Source organism: Musca domestica, unplaced genomic scaffold (assembly GCF_030504385.1).
Source record: "Musca domestica strain aabys unplaced genomic scaffold, Musca_domestica.polishedcontigs.V.1.1 2, whole genome shotgun sequence".
In the NCBI taxonomy this organism is placed as follows: Eukaryota; Metazoa; Arthropoda; class Insecta; order Diptera; family Muscidae; genus Musca; species Musca domestica.
The window spans coordinates 23,462,558-23,479,687 of NW_026712249.1; the positions used below are offsets into that span (position 1 = coordinate 23,462,558).

General features: G+C 36.7%; 1 protein-coding gene across 2 annotated transcripts in view; it reads right to left on the minus strand.

Moving 5' to 3' along the window:
• Positions 1-94: 94 nt before the first annotated feature.
• LOC101898652 (adenylate cyclase type 9) overlaps positions 95-17,130 on the minus strand; it is a 306,555-nt gene continuing 289,519 nt past the window's right edge. For both annotated transcript variants that reach the window (XM_059122004.1, XM_059122005.1), the window contains 3 exons: positions 12,092-13,234; positions 11,930-12,030; positions 95-10,014 (listed from right to left, as the gene is read on the minus strand). In XM_059122004.1, the coding sequence (XP_058977987.1) occupies positions 6,851-10,014; positions 11,930-12,030; positions 12,092-13,234 (4,408 nt within the window). In that variant the 3' untranslated portion in view covers positions 95-6,850. The remainder of the gene's footprint in view (positions 10,015-11,929; positions 12,031-12,091; positions 13,235-17,130) is intronic.

Below are 17,130 nucleotides of genomic sequence, written 5' to 3' on the forward strand. Positions count from 1 at the left end.
TTTCATGTGTGTGTAGTACGTGAGTGAATATTTGTTGTATATTTTTAGTTTTTATTTGAGCTTTTGCTTTGTTGCTTTACATTTTATTTAAATATTTTTCTTAAATAAATATTATTTTTTTTTCTTGTGTGTATATGAAGGATAACAGTTTGTCGATTAAAACTTTGCAAATTGTTGAACTCAAAATGTGGGAATTTAATGATCTGCTCCAAAATCTGCAAAAAATCAACTAGTTTTCCAATATTTTTATGTATCGTAAAGGAAAAATTGAAATTCTGGAACAGAGCATAAAATAGTGAGTTACCAAATCATATATTTTCATATCTTTACTTTAAAATTCAACTTTTATGTTACCCTTAAATATCTCAAACCTGCTACATGCATTTAAATTTTATTCAACAATTTATAAAGTTTTAATATTTTGTTTAGAATTAGATTTTTTTCGTGTATATTTGTCAAATGAAACAATCGATCCATTTTTGAAAAAATAACCAACGGATCATCATCGCCTTGTGCAACAAATTTTTGTTCTCTTTGCAACGTTTCAATTTCGTTTTGTATATTTAATATTCTATAAATAATTATTTATAAATATTATTAAATAATATTTTTTGTTGTTTTTACTTTCTGCTATATGACACTTATATAAATTTAATTTATTTTGTTTTTAAATTTATTTGTATTTTATTATTTTCTATAATATTTCAGGTTTTCGTTTATGCTCTATTCAACGGCAAGATGAGTATAAAAATAAAAATATTTAAAAATGGGGTTTTATTATGTGTGGTCTTGCAATTTGTTAATATTGCGAATATATATACATACATATATGTTTATGTACGCCATTCGCTTTTAATTTTTTTTCTTTAAAAAATCATTTTTATTTCAAGGAAATTAGGTACATTTTTAAAACCCTTGGAGATTTTCTGCGTAGTGGTCCTTTATATATTGGGTAGATCTTTGTGTGACACTAAATGGTAAAGATACATTTACATAATTTTTTTTTTTTTTGGTTAAACGTAATAAAATAATTAGCAATCACAATAAATTAGACTGTGAAAAACATATGTTTAATTTATTGTGAATGGTCAATTATTACGTTAAAGTAAAAAAAGAGTTGTGTGTAAACGCTGTGTAACAATGCATTATGGTTGTGATCATGGTACAATAAGGAGGTAGAACAGCTTCGTAAAACTAAAGAAATACAGCTCTGAGGCTATGCCCGCTTCCTGTCAGACTGATTTAAAATTATATATAACAATCAGTTTTCATTTTCTTTTCATGTATTTCCTCATTTTTAAAATGAGTTAAATAACGCGAAAACTGAATAAAATGCCTGGATTTTCTCTCAAAAATATGATCCACTGGTTAAAAGCTTTAACGCGCGAGCCGCAATGAACGCGTCTTCCAATCATTGGTTTTGAATAAATTTTGATTTTATTTTTCAAAAACAATAAATACATACACAAAATTGGCAGAAGTCGGGCACATTTAGAAAAAATAATTGTAATCAGCTGGTAGCTCTTCCTTACTTTTTATTGTACCATGGTTGTGATATTATCACCGACGTAGCCAGAAATTGTTTCGCAACCATTTCGAGGGGAGTTGGACAACTGACACAAACGAGAGTTTCCTAGTATAATGCTCTAAAAATATCTAAAAACATAATAATACGGATAATATGGCAACACTTTTTTCAACAAACCGATTTGTATACACCACATGGCACAATAAATCTGACTCTGGTAGTCTGATTTCAAATAATTATATCCGGTTCTGCATTTTTTTTCAAATTGAACAACATAGAATGCAAGTTCTCACTTGTAATTACATACATAATACTACATTTCCATCTCTGCATTTTCTGCAATTTACCTTGTCAAATGTTAACTGCATAGAAAGCAAGTTCTCATTTTCGACTTGTGTATATAAAATGGATTTATGAATCTATGTTTAGACAATAAGATGTTGTTAAAGAAAAAGTTTTGAGAAGCTGTAAACATATGATTACACTGGGTTACCCTGGGAATTCTACCATATATTCAATATTACAGAGATACCATGGTAGAAGAATACAGGTACATGAACTGTCAAACCGATTTTGGAATTGAAAATTTTAAATGAAAATTTATTAAAATTTGTAAAAATTGTTGAAAAATTATCTATCGGAAAGATGTAATAACCGCCCTTAGCGAACTATTATTTCAAACAACCCATTTTTGTTTTGAAACTGGTAATACTGTGTTTACACGGTACGTGATTCACTCGATTCGTTGGTTTACCTATACTTATTAAATGTCTCCCTACCCAAAATGTAACACTCTCAGAAATATGTGTCATTCCACATATTAAAATGCAAAATACAAAAATTTAACGAAATTTTTTAAATTATTAATTTCGCTCTCATGTGAGGCATGCTTCTTGTCACGAGTTGAAATTTCGACAAAAAATATGAAAGAGAAAAAAATTATTAATTTGTCTATCGCCATAAAAAATTTGACAAATGGTTCTTCCGAAATATACAAAAGTTTATTTTAAACTCAACATTTTCAGAAAAAAATTGAAAAAATGAATAACAAGTAAAAAAGCTGTAAGTTCGGCCGGACCGAACTTTGAATACCCTCCACCATTTGGAACGAATTTGGCAATTCTCAAAAACAGTAAAATCCGTTAAAACTTCTGTTAAAATCTTAAAAATACCGAATGTATTTGTCATAAGTCAATACAATATTCAAATGCGAAACTTTAAAAAAAATCGGTTATAATGTCGATAAAATCAAAATACCGAATATCGGAAGGTACCGTTATATGGGGGCTATACGAAGACGTGGACCTGCACAGACAATTTTCTGTCGTAGGCTGTAGTATTCATTACGAACTTCAAATACCAAATTTGAAACTATTTCGGTGAATAAATTCGCTAAAATCATTAAAATACCGAATATCGGGAGGTACAGTGATGTGGGGGCTATACCAAAACGTGGACCTTTCAATACCAAAAGTCCTGCAGATATAACATACATTTGAGCAAAATTTTATCAATCTACTTAAATTCGTTTGGAAGCTAGAGTGATTTCCACAGACGGACATCGCTAAATCGTCATAGAATTTTATGCTGATTAAGAATATATATACTTTGTGGGGTCTAAAATGTGTATTTCGAGGTGTTACAAACGGAATGACATACTATGGACAGACGGACGGACAAAGTTTGAAGAAAATCGTTGACGTTCGCATGTTATGAGAGTTACAATTATTCAAACTTCTGTAAAATTTGAAGAGAATCATATTCATATTTCGTCTTTTGTGAACGTTGTGGTCATTCAAAATGTTAACGCTTTGTGGAAGAGGTAGCAAAAGGAGTACACCGATATTGCCCGTCAAACAGCATGAAAAACTGGATAATGGTACTTTGAATTAAGAACCGCGCCTATATTTTATGTGTTTCGTAACTTTGAGAGTGAACAACGCGATTTACATCGCAATGAGAAGGTTTTACAACCTTTTAATTTCATTTCATCAGTGATCTATAGATCGATATTCGTCACCCATAAAGATGCGTTTATATATGTACTGTCACATTTATTGTCTACCTGTATTTTCGTGTGTGTGTGTCAAATTTGTCACTTAAAGCTGTTAACAGACGAAGGGGGTTTTACATATGTGCTGCACTTTTTTTATCCATGTGTATTCTAGTGTGTATGCCAAAGGTATTATTAAAAAAATGACTATAAATTCTTGCTATCGCACACCTGCATAGATTTTTTTGGTTACACTCTGATTATATTGAATTTTCTAGAAAATTACAATACTTTTTGGATGACTTTTTATTACAAATTTAATTTTTTGTATCGAAAAAGTACATTTGTACTTTACTCATGTATTTCACAACTGAAATGTTGTCCATGTATCACACGATGTGTGCAACTTCTACATATTGAAAATTTGACACTACATATGTAAAACCCATATCGTCAAATAAATGAGGAATCTTAGTAAAACATGTGTGGGGGGGCGTTTAAAGCAGCGGAAGATTAAAGTTAAGATGGTTCTTCGGAAAATATCAAAGGAGCGTAGGGTCAAAATCGAACTAAGTCCACCTAAAACTAAAAAGACCTATGTCTTTGCTTTGATCCTCTACGAGGAAGCCAGCCGATAACTTAAGTCATTCAAATAGCGATGAGATTTTCGTTGACGTTGTTACAAATGTTTCTGGAATTATCGGTACGCCTACGTCACAAAGGCCAATTTAAGTATTTTGGCAAATAATATATAAACTGTCTCTGCCTCACCTTTTATAAACCCAGAGTCAAGGTAGATGTACTAGGTAATCGCATCAGCCCAGCTGACGGCACCATTAAATGTCAAAACAAATTGTTGTAATGAAGAATTCGCCCTAAATGAAAGCAACAATAAATTTGTTTATGTTGTCTTCCCTAAAAGTACCTTTTTATAATATTTCAAATAATTTAAGAGCAAGTTAAGAGTGCAACCAGTAAAAAAATTAAAAGAAAATAAAGGAAGGAGGTTAGAATGGAGTGCAGCTTTAAGAATTAAGTTAGCCTCAACATCTAAGATTCCCAAAGCACAGCATCACGGGAAGTAGTGCAAGAATTCGACTCTTGTCATTTGCAGTTCCGGAAAACTTTCGGTTTAAACCAGTAAAATATAGTCATTATAAGTTTCTTGGTTTAAAAATATCGCAATACTACAATTAATACTTATTTTACTCTTATTTGTTTTACAATAAAAACTTTTATTGCGACGTTCGTTTACGACGAGAGGCACACAAAATAAAATGTAAACAAACACCTCGTTTCTGATTGGTTGAAACAAATTTGCCGCAACATTTAAATGTCATGGCGAATCTATGTTTTTCGCCTTAGATGCCAATTTTGACATCTAAGTTGCTTTTTTGTAGCAATTCGCCGATGCGGTTACCTGTTAGATCTTCCTTGGTACCATGATGATTTCATCAAAACTGGAACACTGACTTTTACACAAGACAAACTGTCCTGAATCAGTTTAACATTTTACTACCACAAACTCGAAGCTGCGATTACACTGTGTGAAAAAATTATTTTTTTAAATGATGACAGGAGAAATCCGGCGGATTCTAAAAGTATAGCTAAAAATAGACGACACTTGTTTCGTTGTTTTGAAAGTATGCATCGAAAAGTAACCAAACTCGAGTTGGGCAAGTTCCTCCCTCTTTCTTCATTTTTTGTAATTTTCATTGCGTCTTTGACAATATTGTTGTTAAAAACACGAGCATTATTTCGGATATGGATTTTTAACCTTAAGTTGAGTCACCAAGGGGGTATTTTTAGTCCCTTAAGTCGTAGGAAGTTAAAATAGTCCACAAATGTATTTTTATAAAATACTAGTATCTTTTTTTCCAGGAAAGGTGTAAATTTTATGGTTATTTCCATACCCTACGTGAGTTTATGAAAAATTTCCCTGCAAAGCACCATTATAGAATAATGACGTCAGGGAAAAAATATTCTGCATAAATTTTCACTGTAAGTGGTTGAAGAAAATATATTTCTATTTCCATTATATTATCAAGAAAATGTTCGCACCGTACTTGCCATAAAGAAAAAAAAAAAAACATATTTAAATTTGATGCATAATTTTTCCTAGTAGCGTCTCCACATAATGAGAACTCAAAATACTGAAATTTGGCCAAAATAAATTGAAAATTTGAATAAAACGTAGAAAATATTTGAAACCTGGGTTTGCCATTATGGTAGTAATGCACCTCAAATTATTGGACTCAATTTGTATATGCAAAGGATTTATAAAAGTATAAAAAGCTAAGAGTCCGTAGCTTTGAAATTTTCCAGAATCCAGACTGGTAAAATAAAAGTTTTATAAACAAAAATTTGTGATACTTTTTTCCAGACCCTCACATTGATTAAAGAACATATCTTACTTTGAAACTATCCCCAATAAAAAAAGTGTTTTGGAAGATTTTGACTTTGAATGGAGTCCTGTCGAATTAGCAGTAAAAATGCCACCTTATAATTGTTACTCGTAGTATAATTTTTGAATTTAATTTAAAGGATATAACTGTCTTCTTTTTTTAGCTCTAGAGTTTTTGAATAATTTTTTATGAGTGAAAAAAAAACATGTACAACTTGAAATGCAAAAGTTGTGTAATATTACATTGTATTTTCTTCCTTTTTGATGGAATTTCCGCAGAAAAGCATTTGACAGCAAGAGATGACCAAAACCTGAATTTGCATTCTATGTGACCATATTAAATAGATTTTGCCAAAAAAAAGCATATTTCCTAGACGATATTACAGTTGTTTTCGAAAATGTCGGAACGCCCACATCGCAAAGACAAATTTTGGCATTTTGAACATTAATAATCTCTTTTGTCTTTTGAAAAGGCATTTCTGTAAATTAGACATTCCTTCAGCCTTCAAGACTACTACTTTTGCAGCTTTTTCGATGTATTAAAGGAAAAGTCGGTTATGGTAGTAATTTTTTTAAATTTTTGCATATTCTGGAATCTGTGACTTTTTTATAGACCATGGAACGAACTTGATTTTTCTCTTTGATAGTTTGAGAGTGATTCAATCACAATGATGGCTGTTTATATTTTTCTTTTCAAAAAAATAACAAAAACTACAATTGTGATTGAAACACTCTCAATATGGCAACACTGTTGTTTACCTTGAAGCTCCATATGTTTAATTCACAATAACATTGCATTTCGCCGGCATAGAGGATATCAGCTGGTTTTAAGGAGAGACCTTAAAAATAGCCTTGCATTTTACCATTCTTTCTCATTTTGTTTAGAGAAATTTCAACACGTTATTTCTCTCTCTCTCCCCCCGCTTTAACTAATGCTACCATTACCATTTTTCATCTCACCCAATAAAGGACCACCACTATGACTGGCATCTTCTTCCTCCATCTCATCGTCGTCGCCGACCAGATCGGGTTTGCGTTGTGTGAACAGGAACACTTCCATGTTGTCTTTACCCTTCACATAAACACTACCTCTCGGCTCAAATTCATATTTTGTTTCCAAAAATTGTAGACAATCTTTACCCACCTGTATACGATTCGAAACGCCGGTGGAGTCCATGCGGGAGGCTACATTAACGGCATCGCCCCAAATGTCGTAGTGCAGTTTACTGGTGCCAATAACACCGGCCGTTACATCGCCTACATTGAAACCGATGCGTAAAATTAAATTGAATTCCAACAAATCTTTGTTAAAGGCATCCACCACACCCTGCATGGCAATGGAGAATTCCATGAGGGCATGAATGTGTTCGTTGCCATCACCACGGTGCTTGGGATCAAGGCCACTGGCGGCCATGAATGTGGAACCAATGGTTTTGATTTTTTCCACACATTTAAATTCGGGTCGTGAGAGTAGTTCATCAAAGTCCCCTATGAGTTCGTTGAGTACTCGCAGGTATTCCTTGCCTCCCAAATAACTTTCATCGTACATTTCATTGAAGTTGACAATGGAGGCGAATATGATGCCCACATTGTGGTGATTCTCGGAATATTTGGCGGTATTTTTCAAATGTTCCGCCACATGTTTTGGTATGATGTTGTGTAGCAACATGTCGGCTTGGTTTTTCATATTTTGTACCCGTATTTTATCCTGATTTGCGACGGCATTGCCATAGAATGTCAACCGATAGCCGATTTCAAATTCCCGATTTAGGAACCAAACGAGAACCAGGATCAAAAATAGATCCAAATAGATTTCGACATGATAATCTTGGAACCATTTGATTTCTTCGATGATGTAGTTCAGGGCAGCCTTGGAACTCAACGGCAGGTGGGTAACATTTAGCAATGCCTCTGAGGCCTCTTGGGCATCGGTGCGATTCGAATAGACCAGTAACTGGGAAACGGCAATGCCCACAAAACACATGGCCGCCATAAAGGCCAGAATATTCCGCATCCAACAGTTGAGTTGGGTGAAATTACAAAAATGGACAATGCACACGAAAATGAGGAAGCCGTAGTGGTACTCAAAGGCCTCCAATTCATTGAGATCGAGTAACAGGAAATTTGCTATGATCAAGATGACCGGCATGGCCATCAGCACGGCCAGGCAAATATGCCAGGGATACCAACTGGAGATGGCCTCAAAAATTCGATCTGCACACGATTCAGAGTTGGTCAATTTCGAACGGGTATGTGAGGATTGACGCCGACACATTTGACGGGTAAAAAGAAACAGGGCAAATACCTGTATTGCCGTAAAGCAGGTGAACAATGAAACCCACAGGCGGAAACTTGGCGTCATGGTGTTGGGCGTCATCAGGAACAGCGATATCGAAATGCATAAATACACCGCCAGGCCCACAAATATATCGATGTAGGTATTGTAGCGCGGTGTGGCTAACGTGGGCGGGCCCTCCGTTTCATTTTCATTGCCAAAACGATGAGCCTTCGAGCGGAAATCACGCTCCATTGGCCTTGACTTAAAGTACAAACTAAATCTCCTCAACGGAGGCTTGACTAGATAACTCCTTTGGGATTTGGCATTGTCGCGGACACAACGTATCAGCTGAAGATCCGATTGTTTGCGTAATTGTTGTAAACAAGCGGCCAGCGGGTCAGCAACCTGACCCGTCGAACCGGGATGTGACGATGGCAAGGGAGGTAGTGGCACATGAGGTAAAGTTTGGACATCTCCTAAATTCGAGATGCTGGAAGTGGAGCTTGTAAAATAGCCCGATACCCGATGGGTACTGATGGCGGTCTGGTTGAGGGCATAGATTTGCTGCTGTATGGAAGAACGACGTGAGTTGCTCTTGATGCCCGAGTCCTTGCGTGATGTGGCCGAGGGACATATACTTAGGCCGTCGGGCCATATGCTGGAGTTGCGTGAGTGTGTGGGTTGGGCAGGTGTAGAGATTCCCGGTACAATAAGAGGTTGGCAGGGATTATTGCCACCGGATGGTGTCAATGCCACTGCAGCCGAGGCCAAAGCCGCTGTTGCTCCATCCGCCTTATTTGTGGTCAAGGTGGCGGCTCGTTGTCGCGGCAGGGGTGAGGTCTCCGATTGCCCACTTCGGCCACACTGAGAACGATAGCTGCCCGAGCGTCCAAACGGCGATATATCACTTCTCGATTGGCTGATGTACGAACGTATATCAATGATATCATCAAACATGGAGTACTGTCCCGGCGAACAGCAACTGGCATCCGGCGAACGATTAACACTCGAACAAATGCCCGTTGAGGTGGCCACATGATGTAACATCGGTTTCTGTGGTATTTCCAACATATTCGGATTCGATTTGGCATTTTCAATAACCACCGGCAGCTGCTGATAACCATTTGGTTCAATAAATGCCACCGACTCCTCGTTGGGCGCCACTGTGGTTGGGGTCTTTGGTCCATTTGACATTAAACTAATACTTACATCGGTGCTGGTGGACTTATCATGTGTCTTGGTTTTCTCCTCAAATTTTTTCAGAAACCTCGGTACCTTCCACACCTTTAATCGGATCTTTGGTCTGGCCACTGCCGAATTGCCATTTGTTAGATGTGTCTTGCCATTCGTCGTGGGAATGATTTCATCTGTGGCCGCCTCATTTGGATCATTTTCCGAATCTAAACTACCGGGTAGGCTTTTTGTGGTAATAATTATCTTTGGTCGTTCACGGCATACAATGACGGGTGGTATACCCGCCGCAGCGGGATGTATGATGCCCCGCTCTATATCACAATCTCGTGACTGGGATTTTTTACGTAATTTCATGCTCAGCGATGTCAGTCTTGGTCGTATCGAAAGAACGGGTGAGGGGTTCAGCGAAGAGGAGAGTTGACCCACCGGTGATGCTGGCGGTACATTTGGATGTATTACCGAGATATTGGTAGCACTGTGTGATAGGGAACCGGTTTGTCCCTGGATACCGGGTAACATTAGATGACTGCCATTCGAGTTGGCATGGACACTGGGACAGATGCTATTCGTACGGGAGATATCTTTTCGTCGGCCCACCACAAAATATGTGCGGTGACCTGGAAAGAGAAATTTTGAAAGTGGAAGTTAGTTTGGGTTATAAAACAAATGTTCGGTTGGTGTGGTTTTGTGACGTCAGAAATCATCCCCCACTTTTTGTTTTTTTTTTTATGAATTGTTGTATTTTCTTTCCTATACCTATTTCATTCGTAATTTTATGGATCTCTTTGTAACGTCATTAATTGCCATCTTAGACTCACTCGTTTTTATAGTTACGGTCCCCTTTGTTGTTTTTATGCATTAGTTGGTTTGTGTGTGTACGTGTGCATGTTCTTGACGAATGGACGTGGTTGGGAACCCGTGGCAATATTTTGGAAAATATTGGATATGGATTCTCATATATAGATGATGACCTATAAATACGAGTGAGGAGGAAGCCACCTTATGTGTGTGTGCACATGTTCTTTGACGAATGGACGTGGTTGCGAATTCGTGGGAATACTTTGGAAGATGTTGGATAGGGATTATAAAAACTCCCATGTAGGGATTATAAAAACTTCCGCGGCCTATAAATACGAGTGAGTAGAAAGCCACCTTATTGGTGTGTGTGCATGTTCTTTGACGAATGGACGTGGTTGCGAATTTGTGGGAATATTTTGGAAGATATGGGATAGATATTCTCAAAAGTTCCATGTATAGATGATGGCCTATAAATACGAGTGAGTAAGAAGCCACTTTATTTGTGTATATGTGTGCATGTTCTATGACGAATGAACGTGGTTGGGAATTCGTGGGAATATTTTGGATAGGGATTCTCAAAACTTCCATGTATAGATGATGGCCTATAAATACGAGTGAGTAGAAAGCCACCTTATTTGTGTGTGTGCATGTTCTTTGACGAATGGACGTGGTTGCGAATTCGTGGGAATATTTTGGAAGATGTTGGATAGGGATTATAAAAGCTTTTATGTATAGATGAGGACCTATAAATACGAGTGAGTAGGTAGCCATCTTTTTGTGAGTGCATGCGTGTGTGCATGTTCTTTGACGAGCGGACCTGGTTGCGAATTAGTTGGATTATTTTGAAAATATTGGATAGATATTCTCAAAACTTGCATGTATAGATGAGGACCTATAAATACGAGTGAGTAAGAAGCCACCTTATTTGTGAGTGTGTGCATGTTTTTTGACGAATGGACATGGTTTCGAATTCGAGGGAATATTTTGAAAGATATAACTTCCATGTATAGACGAGGTCATATAAATACGAGTGTGTAGGAAGCCACCTTATTTGTGTGTGTGTATGTGTGCATGTTTTATGACGAATGAACGTGGTTGCGAATTCGTTGGAATATTTTGGAAGATATTGGATAGGGTTTTCAAAACTCCATGTATAGATGAGGACCTATAAATACGAGTGAGTAGGAAGCCATATTATATGTGTGTGTGCATGTTCTTTGACGAATGGACGTGGTTGCGATTTCGTGGGAAAATTTTGGATGATATTGGATAGGGATTCTCAAAACCTCCAAGTATAGATGAGGAACTATAATTACGAGTGAGTAGGAAGCCAGCCAGTCAGTTCAGTATTGAATCGCAACTTGTAAACGGCGTTTAATGAAAGAGCAAAGTAAAGAGCTGTGTGCTAAGTAGTTTATAGTTCTCATTGTATCGTCATTAATTGTTCTTTTTCACTCACTCGTTTTTATAATTATGGTCCCATTTGTTGTTTATATGCATTAGTTCCTTTGTGTATGTTTTAATATTGGAAGATGCTGGATTGGGATTTTCAAAACTTCCTTATATAAATAAGGACCCATAAATACGAGTGAGCCAGTCAGTCAGTTTAGTATTAATTAGATTGGCCCCGATCCCACCTTTGAAGCCCTCAAGAATAAGTCTCTTTTGCAACTGGTTTCGAAGCAAAAAAGTACCTAAGTGGAATTAAAGTGATGATGGGTATCTCATACTTACCGAAAACCTCTTCTCCTTCATCCAAATAGTAGGCTTCACCCAAAAAGCTGGCTGTCACCTCGGATATATGAACCTGTTCCGGCTTGCCGGTTGATTCCATTCTGAAATACGGTCACAATTTGAATAAATAATCTCCCGACAAATATCAAATTCTAAACTTACTTATTTGCCAGTGACACATCATTACTCCAAACATCGAACTTGACCCGCCGCGTTCCAACAATACCACACAACACGGTACCGGTGTGGACACCAACACGCATCTTGACACCTTCATGGCGCTGGGAGTCAAAGTCACGCATTGCCTCAATCATGCCCAAGCCCATTTCCACGCAACAGATGGCATGATCCGGTCGAGGCTCTGGACAGCCGGACACACAATAGTAACAATCACCCAATGTGGAGATTTTTTCGCAACCCTTGAGGGTACACAAATCGTCGAAACGTTCGAAGAGATCATTTAAAATTTCCACCAGCTGTTCGGCGGTTTTGGTCGAAGACATGCGCGTGAAACCGACAATATCGGCAAACAAAATGCTCACATTATCCATGCTGTGCATGTGGAAGGGACGAAACAAGGACTTGACATCATTGGATGGTCTTGGTCGCATATAGTGGGACTCCGGTTTGATACTGCCATCGTTGTTGCCATCAATGCCGCCCTCATTCAGCAACATATTTGCCACCTTCGGAGGCATAACGGAATGTATCATTTTCTCCTTCAGCTGTTTTTCCATTTCCAGCTGCCGCCTGACTAGAAGATTTTGACCCACCTTCATGAAGGTGCCACGCATGCGTACCAAATTCATTACCAACACATGCACACCCACCAGATGGACACAAAAATGGCAAAGTATTCGTAGGACGAGAATTTTATAACTAAAATCCGCTTGGGCGCCATGTACAGCATTTCCGGCAACGACGATATGGGTCACTACCTCAAAGAGAACGGTATATGTTATGGCGATGAGGGCACTCAGCCACAGTGTCATTGGCAGAGCGGTATAGATGAGCAGGACAATTTCCAGGCATATGGCAAAATGACCCAAGGGGCTAAAAGCCCGCCCCGTACAGGTGAGAAATGCTAGGGAGGTAGCACACAGTAGTGCTGCTGTTATGGCTGATGTGGCAACATGATTTGCCCGATACATATCCCAGTGGGTAAAGCACATGGCCATGATTGTTATTAGCGATAGCAGTGAAAAGGAACTTGAGATAGGACGCCAGAAATCTTCGGAACCGCCATCCACCAAGAAGTAAAGAAACCATGCCAGCGAACAGAGTAGAATGTAGGAGAGGGCAAATCTGGAAGGAGAAAGAGATAAATATGATGAAATAATTACACTGTAGAGTTAGAAAACGAAAACGAGTGTATCGGCATAACATTTTTTTGAAAAATCCACGCAAAATGGCTGGGTCGGTACTTCAGGAAAAAAATTAAAAAATAACCTTCGAAAAATGCTTAAAAAATCCACGCCTCGAAATAATCATTCGAAAATTGCTTAAAAAATCCACGCCTCGAAATAATCATTCGAAAATTGCTTAAAAAATTAACGCCTCGAAATAATTCATCGAAGAATTCTTAAAAAATTAACGCCTCGAAATAATTCATCGAAGAATTCTTAAAAAATTAACGCCTCGAAATAATTCTTCGAAATTCTTAAAAAATTAACGCCTCGAAATAATTCTTCGAAATTCTTAAAAAAATCCACGCCTCGAAATAATTTTTCGAAATTCTTAAAAAAATCCACGCCTCGAAATAATCCATCGAAAAATTCTTAAAAAATCCAAGCCTCGAAATAATTCTTCGAAATTCTTAAAAAAAATCCACGCCTCGAAATAATCCTTCGAAAAATTTTTAAAAAATCCACGCCTCCAAATAACTTTTCGGGGAAATAAATTTCCAAAAAATTCTTAAAAAATCTACGTCTCGAAATAACTCTTCGAAGAAATAATTATTCAAAAAATTCTTAAAAAATCCACGCCTCAAAATAAGTCTTCGAAAAAATAATTATTCAAATAATTCTTAAATAATCTACGCATCGAAATAATCCTTAAAAAATTCTTAAAAAATCCACGCCTCAAAATAACATTTTGAAGAAATAATTATTCAAAAAATTCTTAAAAAATCCACGCCTCGAAAAAAACTAACATATAGCTGGGATCGTCCTCTTAAAAATTTCTTTAAAAATCCATGGCTTATGGCTAAGAGGATGCCTCAAAAAATTCTTTAAAAATCCATGGCTTATGGCTGAGAGGATGCCGCAAAAAAGCTTTAAAAATCCATGGCTTATGGTTAAGAGGATGCCTCAAAAAAATCTTTAAAATTCTACGCCTTATGGCTGAGAGGATGCCTCAAAAAATCTTTAAAAATCCATGGTTTATGGCTGAGAGGATGCTTCAAAAAATTCTTTGAAATTCCACGCCTTATGGCTGAGAGGATGCCTCAAAAAATTATTTTTAAATTCAAGCCTCAAAAAGTTCCTTAAAAAATCCACGCCTTATTCTTTAAAAAATGCACTTCTACGACTGGGATGATGCATCAAAAAGTTCCTTAAAAAATCCACGCCTTATTCTTTAAAAAATGCACTTCTACGACTGGGATGATGCATCAAAAAGTTCTTTAAAAAATCCACGCCTTATTCTTTAAAAAATTCATGTCTTACGGCTGGGATGATGCCTCAAAAAGTTCTTTAAAAATCCACGCCTTATGGCTGGGATGATGCTGGGATGGTTCTTCACAAAAATTCCCAAAAAAAAGCTATATGGCTGGGATGGTCCCCAAAAATAGATCTTTAAAATATCCACGCCTTGTACCTGGGATAGTTCTTCACAAAAAATTCCAAAAAAGGCTCTAAATCTGGGATGGTCCCTCAAAAAATCCACGCTTCGTGGCTGGGATGGTCCCTCAAGAAATCCACGTTTCGTGGCTGGGATGGTCCCTCAAAAAATCCACGCTTTGTGGCTGGGATGGTCTGTCAAAAAATCCTTAAAAAATCCACGCTTTGTGGCTGGGATGGTCTCTTAAAAATCGTTAAAAAATCCACGCTTTGTGGCTGGGATGGTCCCTGAAAAATCCTTAAAAAATCCACACTTTGTAGCGGGGATGGTCTCTCATAAATCGATAAAAAATCCACGCCTTGTAGCTTGGATGGTTCTTCACAAAAATTCCCAAAAAAGGTTCTATGGCTGGGATGGTCCCTCAAAAAGTTCTTTAAAATATCAACGCCTTGAAGCTGGGATAGTTATTCACAAAAGTTCCAAAAAAGGCTCTAAAGCTGGGATGGTCGGTCAAAAAAATCCTTAAAAAACCTACGCTTTGTAGCTGGGATGGTCCCTCAAAAAATCGTTAAAAATTCCACGCCTAGTAGCTGGGATGGTTCTTCACAAAAATTTCCAAAAAACACTATGACTGCGATGGTCCCTCAAAAAGTTCTTTAAAATATCAACGCCTTGAAGCTGGGATGGTTCTTCACAAAAATTCCCAAAAAAAGGCTCTATAGCTGGGATGGTCCCTCTAAAAATCCTTAAAACATCCACTCTTTGTGGGGATGGTTCTTCACAAAAATTACAAAAAAAAAAAAATGACTCCCTATGGCTGGGATGAAAAAAATCGAAAAATCTTTAAAAAACTACGCCTTATGGTTGGATGATACCTCGAAAAAAATCTTTAAAAAAACTACGCCTTAAAAAAATGGGATGATACCTCGAAAAATCTTTAAACAACTACGCCTTATGGTTGGGATGATACCTCGAAAAAATCTTTAAACAACTACGCCTTATGGTTGGGATGATTCCTCGAAAAAATCTTTAAAAAAACCCACGCCTTACTGGGATGGTCCTTCACAAGAATTCCTTAAGAAATGATCTCAATACTGGGGTGGTCCTTCAAATATAAAAAATGCAATACTGGAGTGGTCCTTCAAATATAAAAAATTCAAGCGTTATGGCTGGGATGATGCTTCAAAAATTCTTTAAAAAGGTATTTTTTCCCAATCTAAAAAAAATATTTGTTTTCGTTGGGCGCCACCAGAAATAATTTTGATAAGTATTGATATGTAACATCATTTTTCAAAAATTGTACTATACATGTACAAGCTGATTGAATACTGTACAGCCACGCTTCACTTATGTTGCTGTAATCTTTAGTACAGTATTCTGAAGAGAAAAACTCTACATTATTTTCAAATTAAACTTCTCTCTTCCAAAGACCATTATAATTAATGGCGTCTCAATCAAACTTCACTATAATTAATACGATGCGAAAAAGAAATCGACAGTATTAAGCTCACCCAATCGACAGTATTAAGCACACCCATAAAGTTGAAACCAAGAAAAATAATCCTCTTTAATGAGTGATTTTGAGACGTGACAAAAGTAATTTTATCGCCCCCACCACTCCTCTTTATCGCGTAATGTGAATTAAAAAAAAAAACTTTACGCCATAAAAATGTCTACTCGTGTCGATCATTAGTTATGAAGAGTAATCTAAACTAATTTTCCTCACAAGAAAACAAAACTTATTATTGCTAATTAGCAGCAATTAAAAGTTTTTTTTTTTTCGTTTAGAGTACCAGAAAATCTAATAAGAAAAATAAATGTCGTCGAAGAAGCCGGCAAGGAATGGAGAAAACACTTTATAATTTTCTTAAGATTAAAAGTTAATAAGGAAAACTAAACGGAGAGGAAGTATTAATGGTTGTGACACCATTAACTAACTGGTTAACCATCATTATTGGTAAGAAGAAAATTAGGATGAGGGAGAAGGAAAAGGAAGGGAGATGAAGTGATAAATTGGTGCTGACCGTAAAGTGTCCATAATGGCAATGGTCGGAAGTTGCAAGGTAAGAAAGTTAAAGTAATGGAACATTTAAAACCAGTTCATGGTAGGTAAGTTAACAAAGGAGGGAAAAGAGATAATGAGAATGCAAGCAGTTCAATTAAAAAAACACACTTAGAAGTGAAAGTATTCCTCACAAATTTTAAAAAGGATTTTTTAAACCAACGCTAAAAGAATTCTCCAAGTCTCCATAAAACATCTAAAGATTGACGCTTAAAAAATCATAGAAATCTTCAATTCATTCATAAAAATCTTTAAAACAATATCTCCTTTTCGCTTTTTTTGACTAATCCACGCCTTTTGGTTCCTGAAAAGTGTTTTTTTGAATAATCCACGTTCTTTGGTTCCTGAAAAGTTTTTT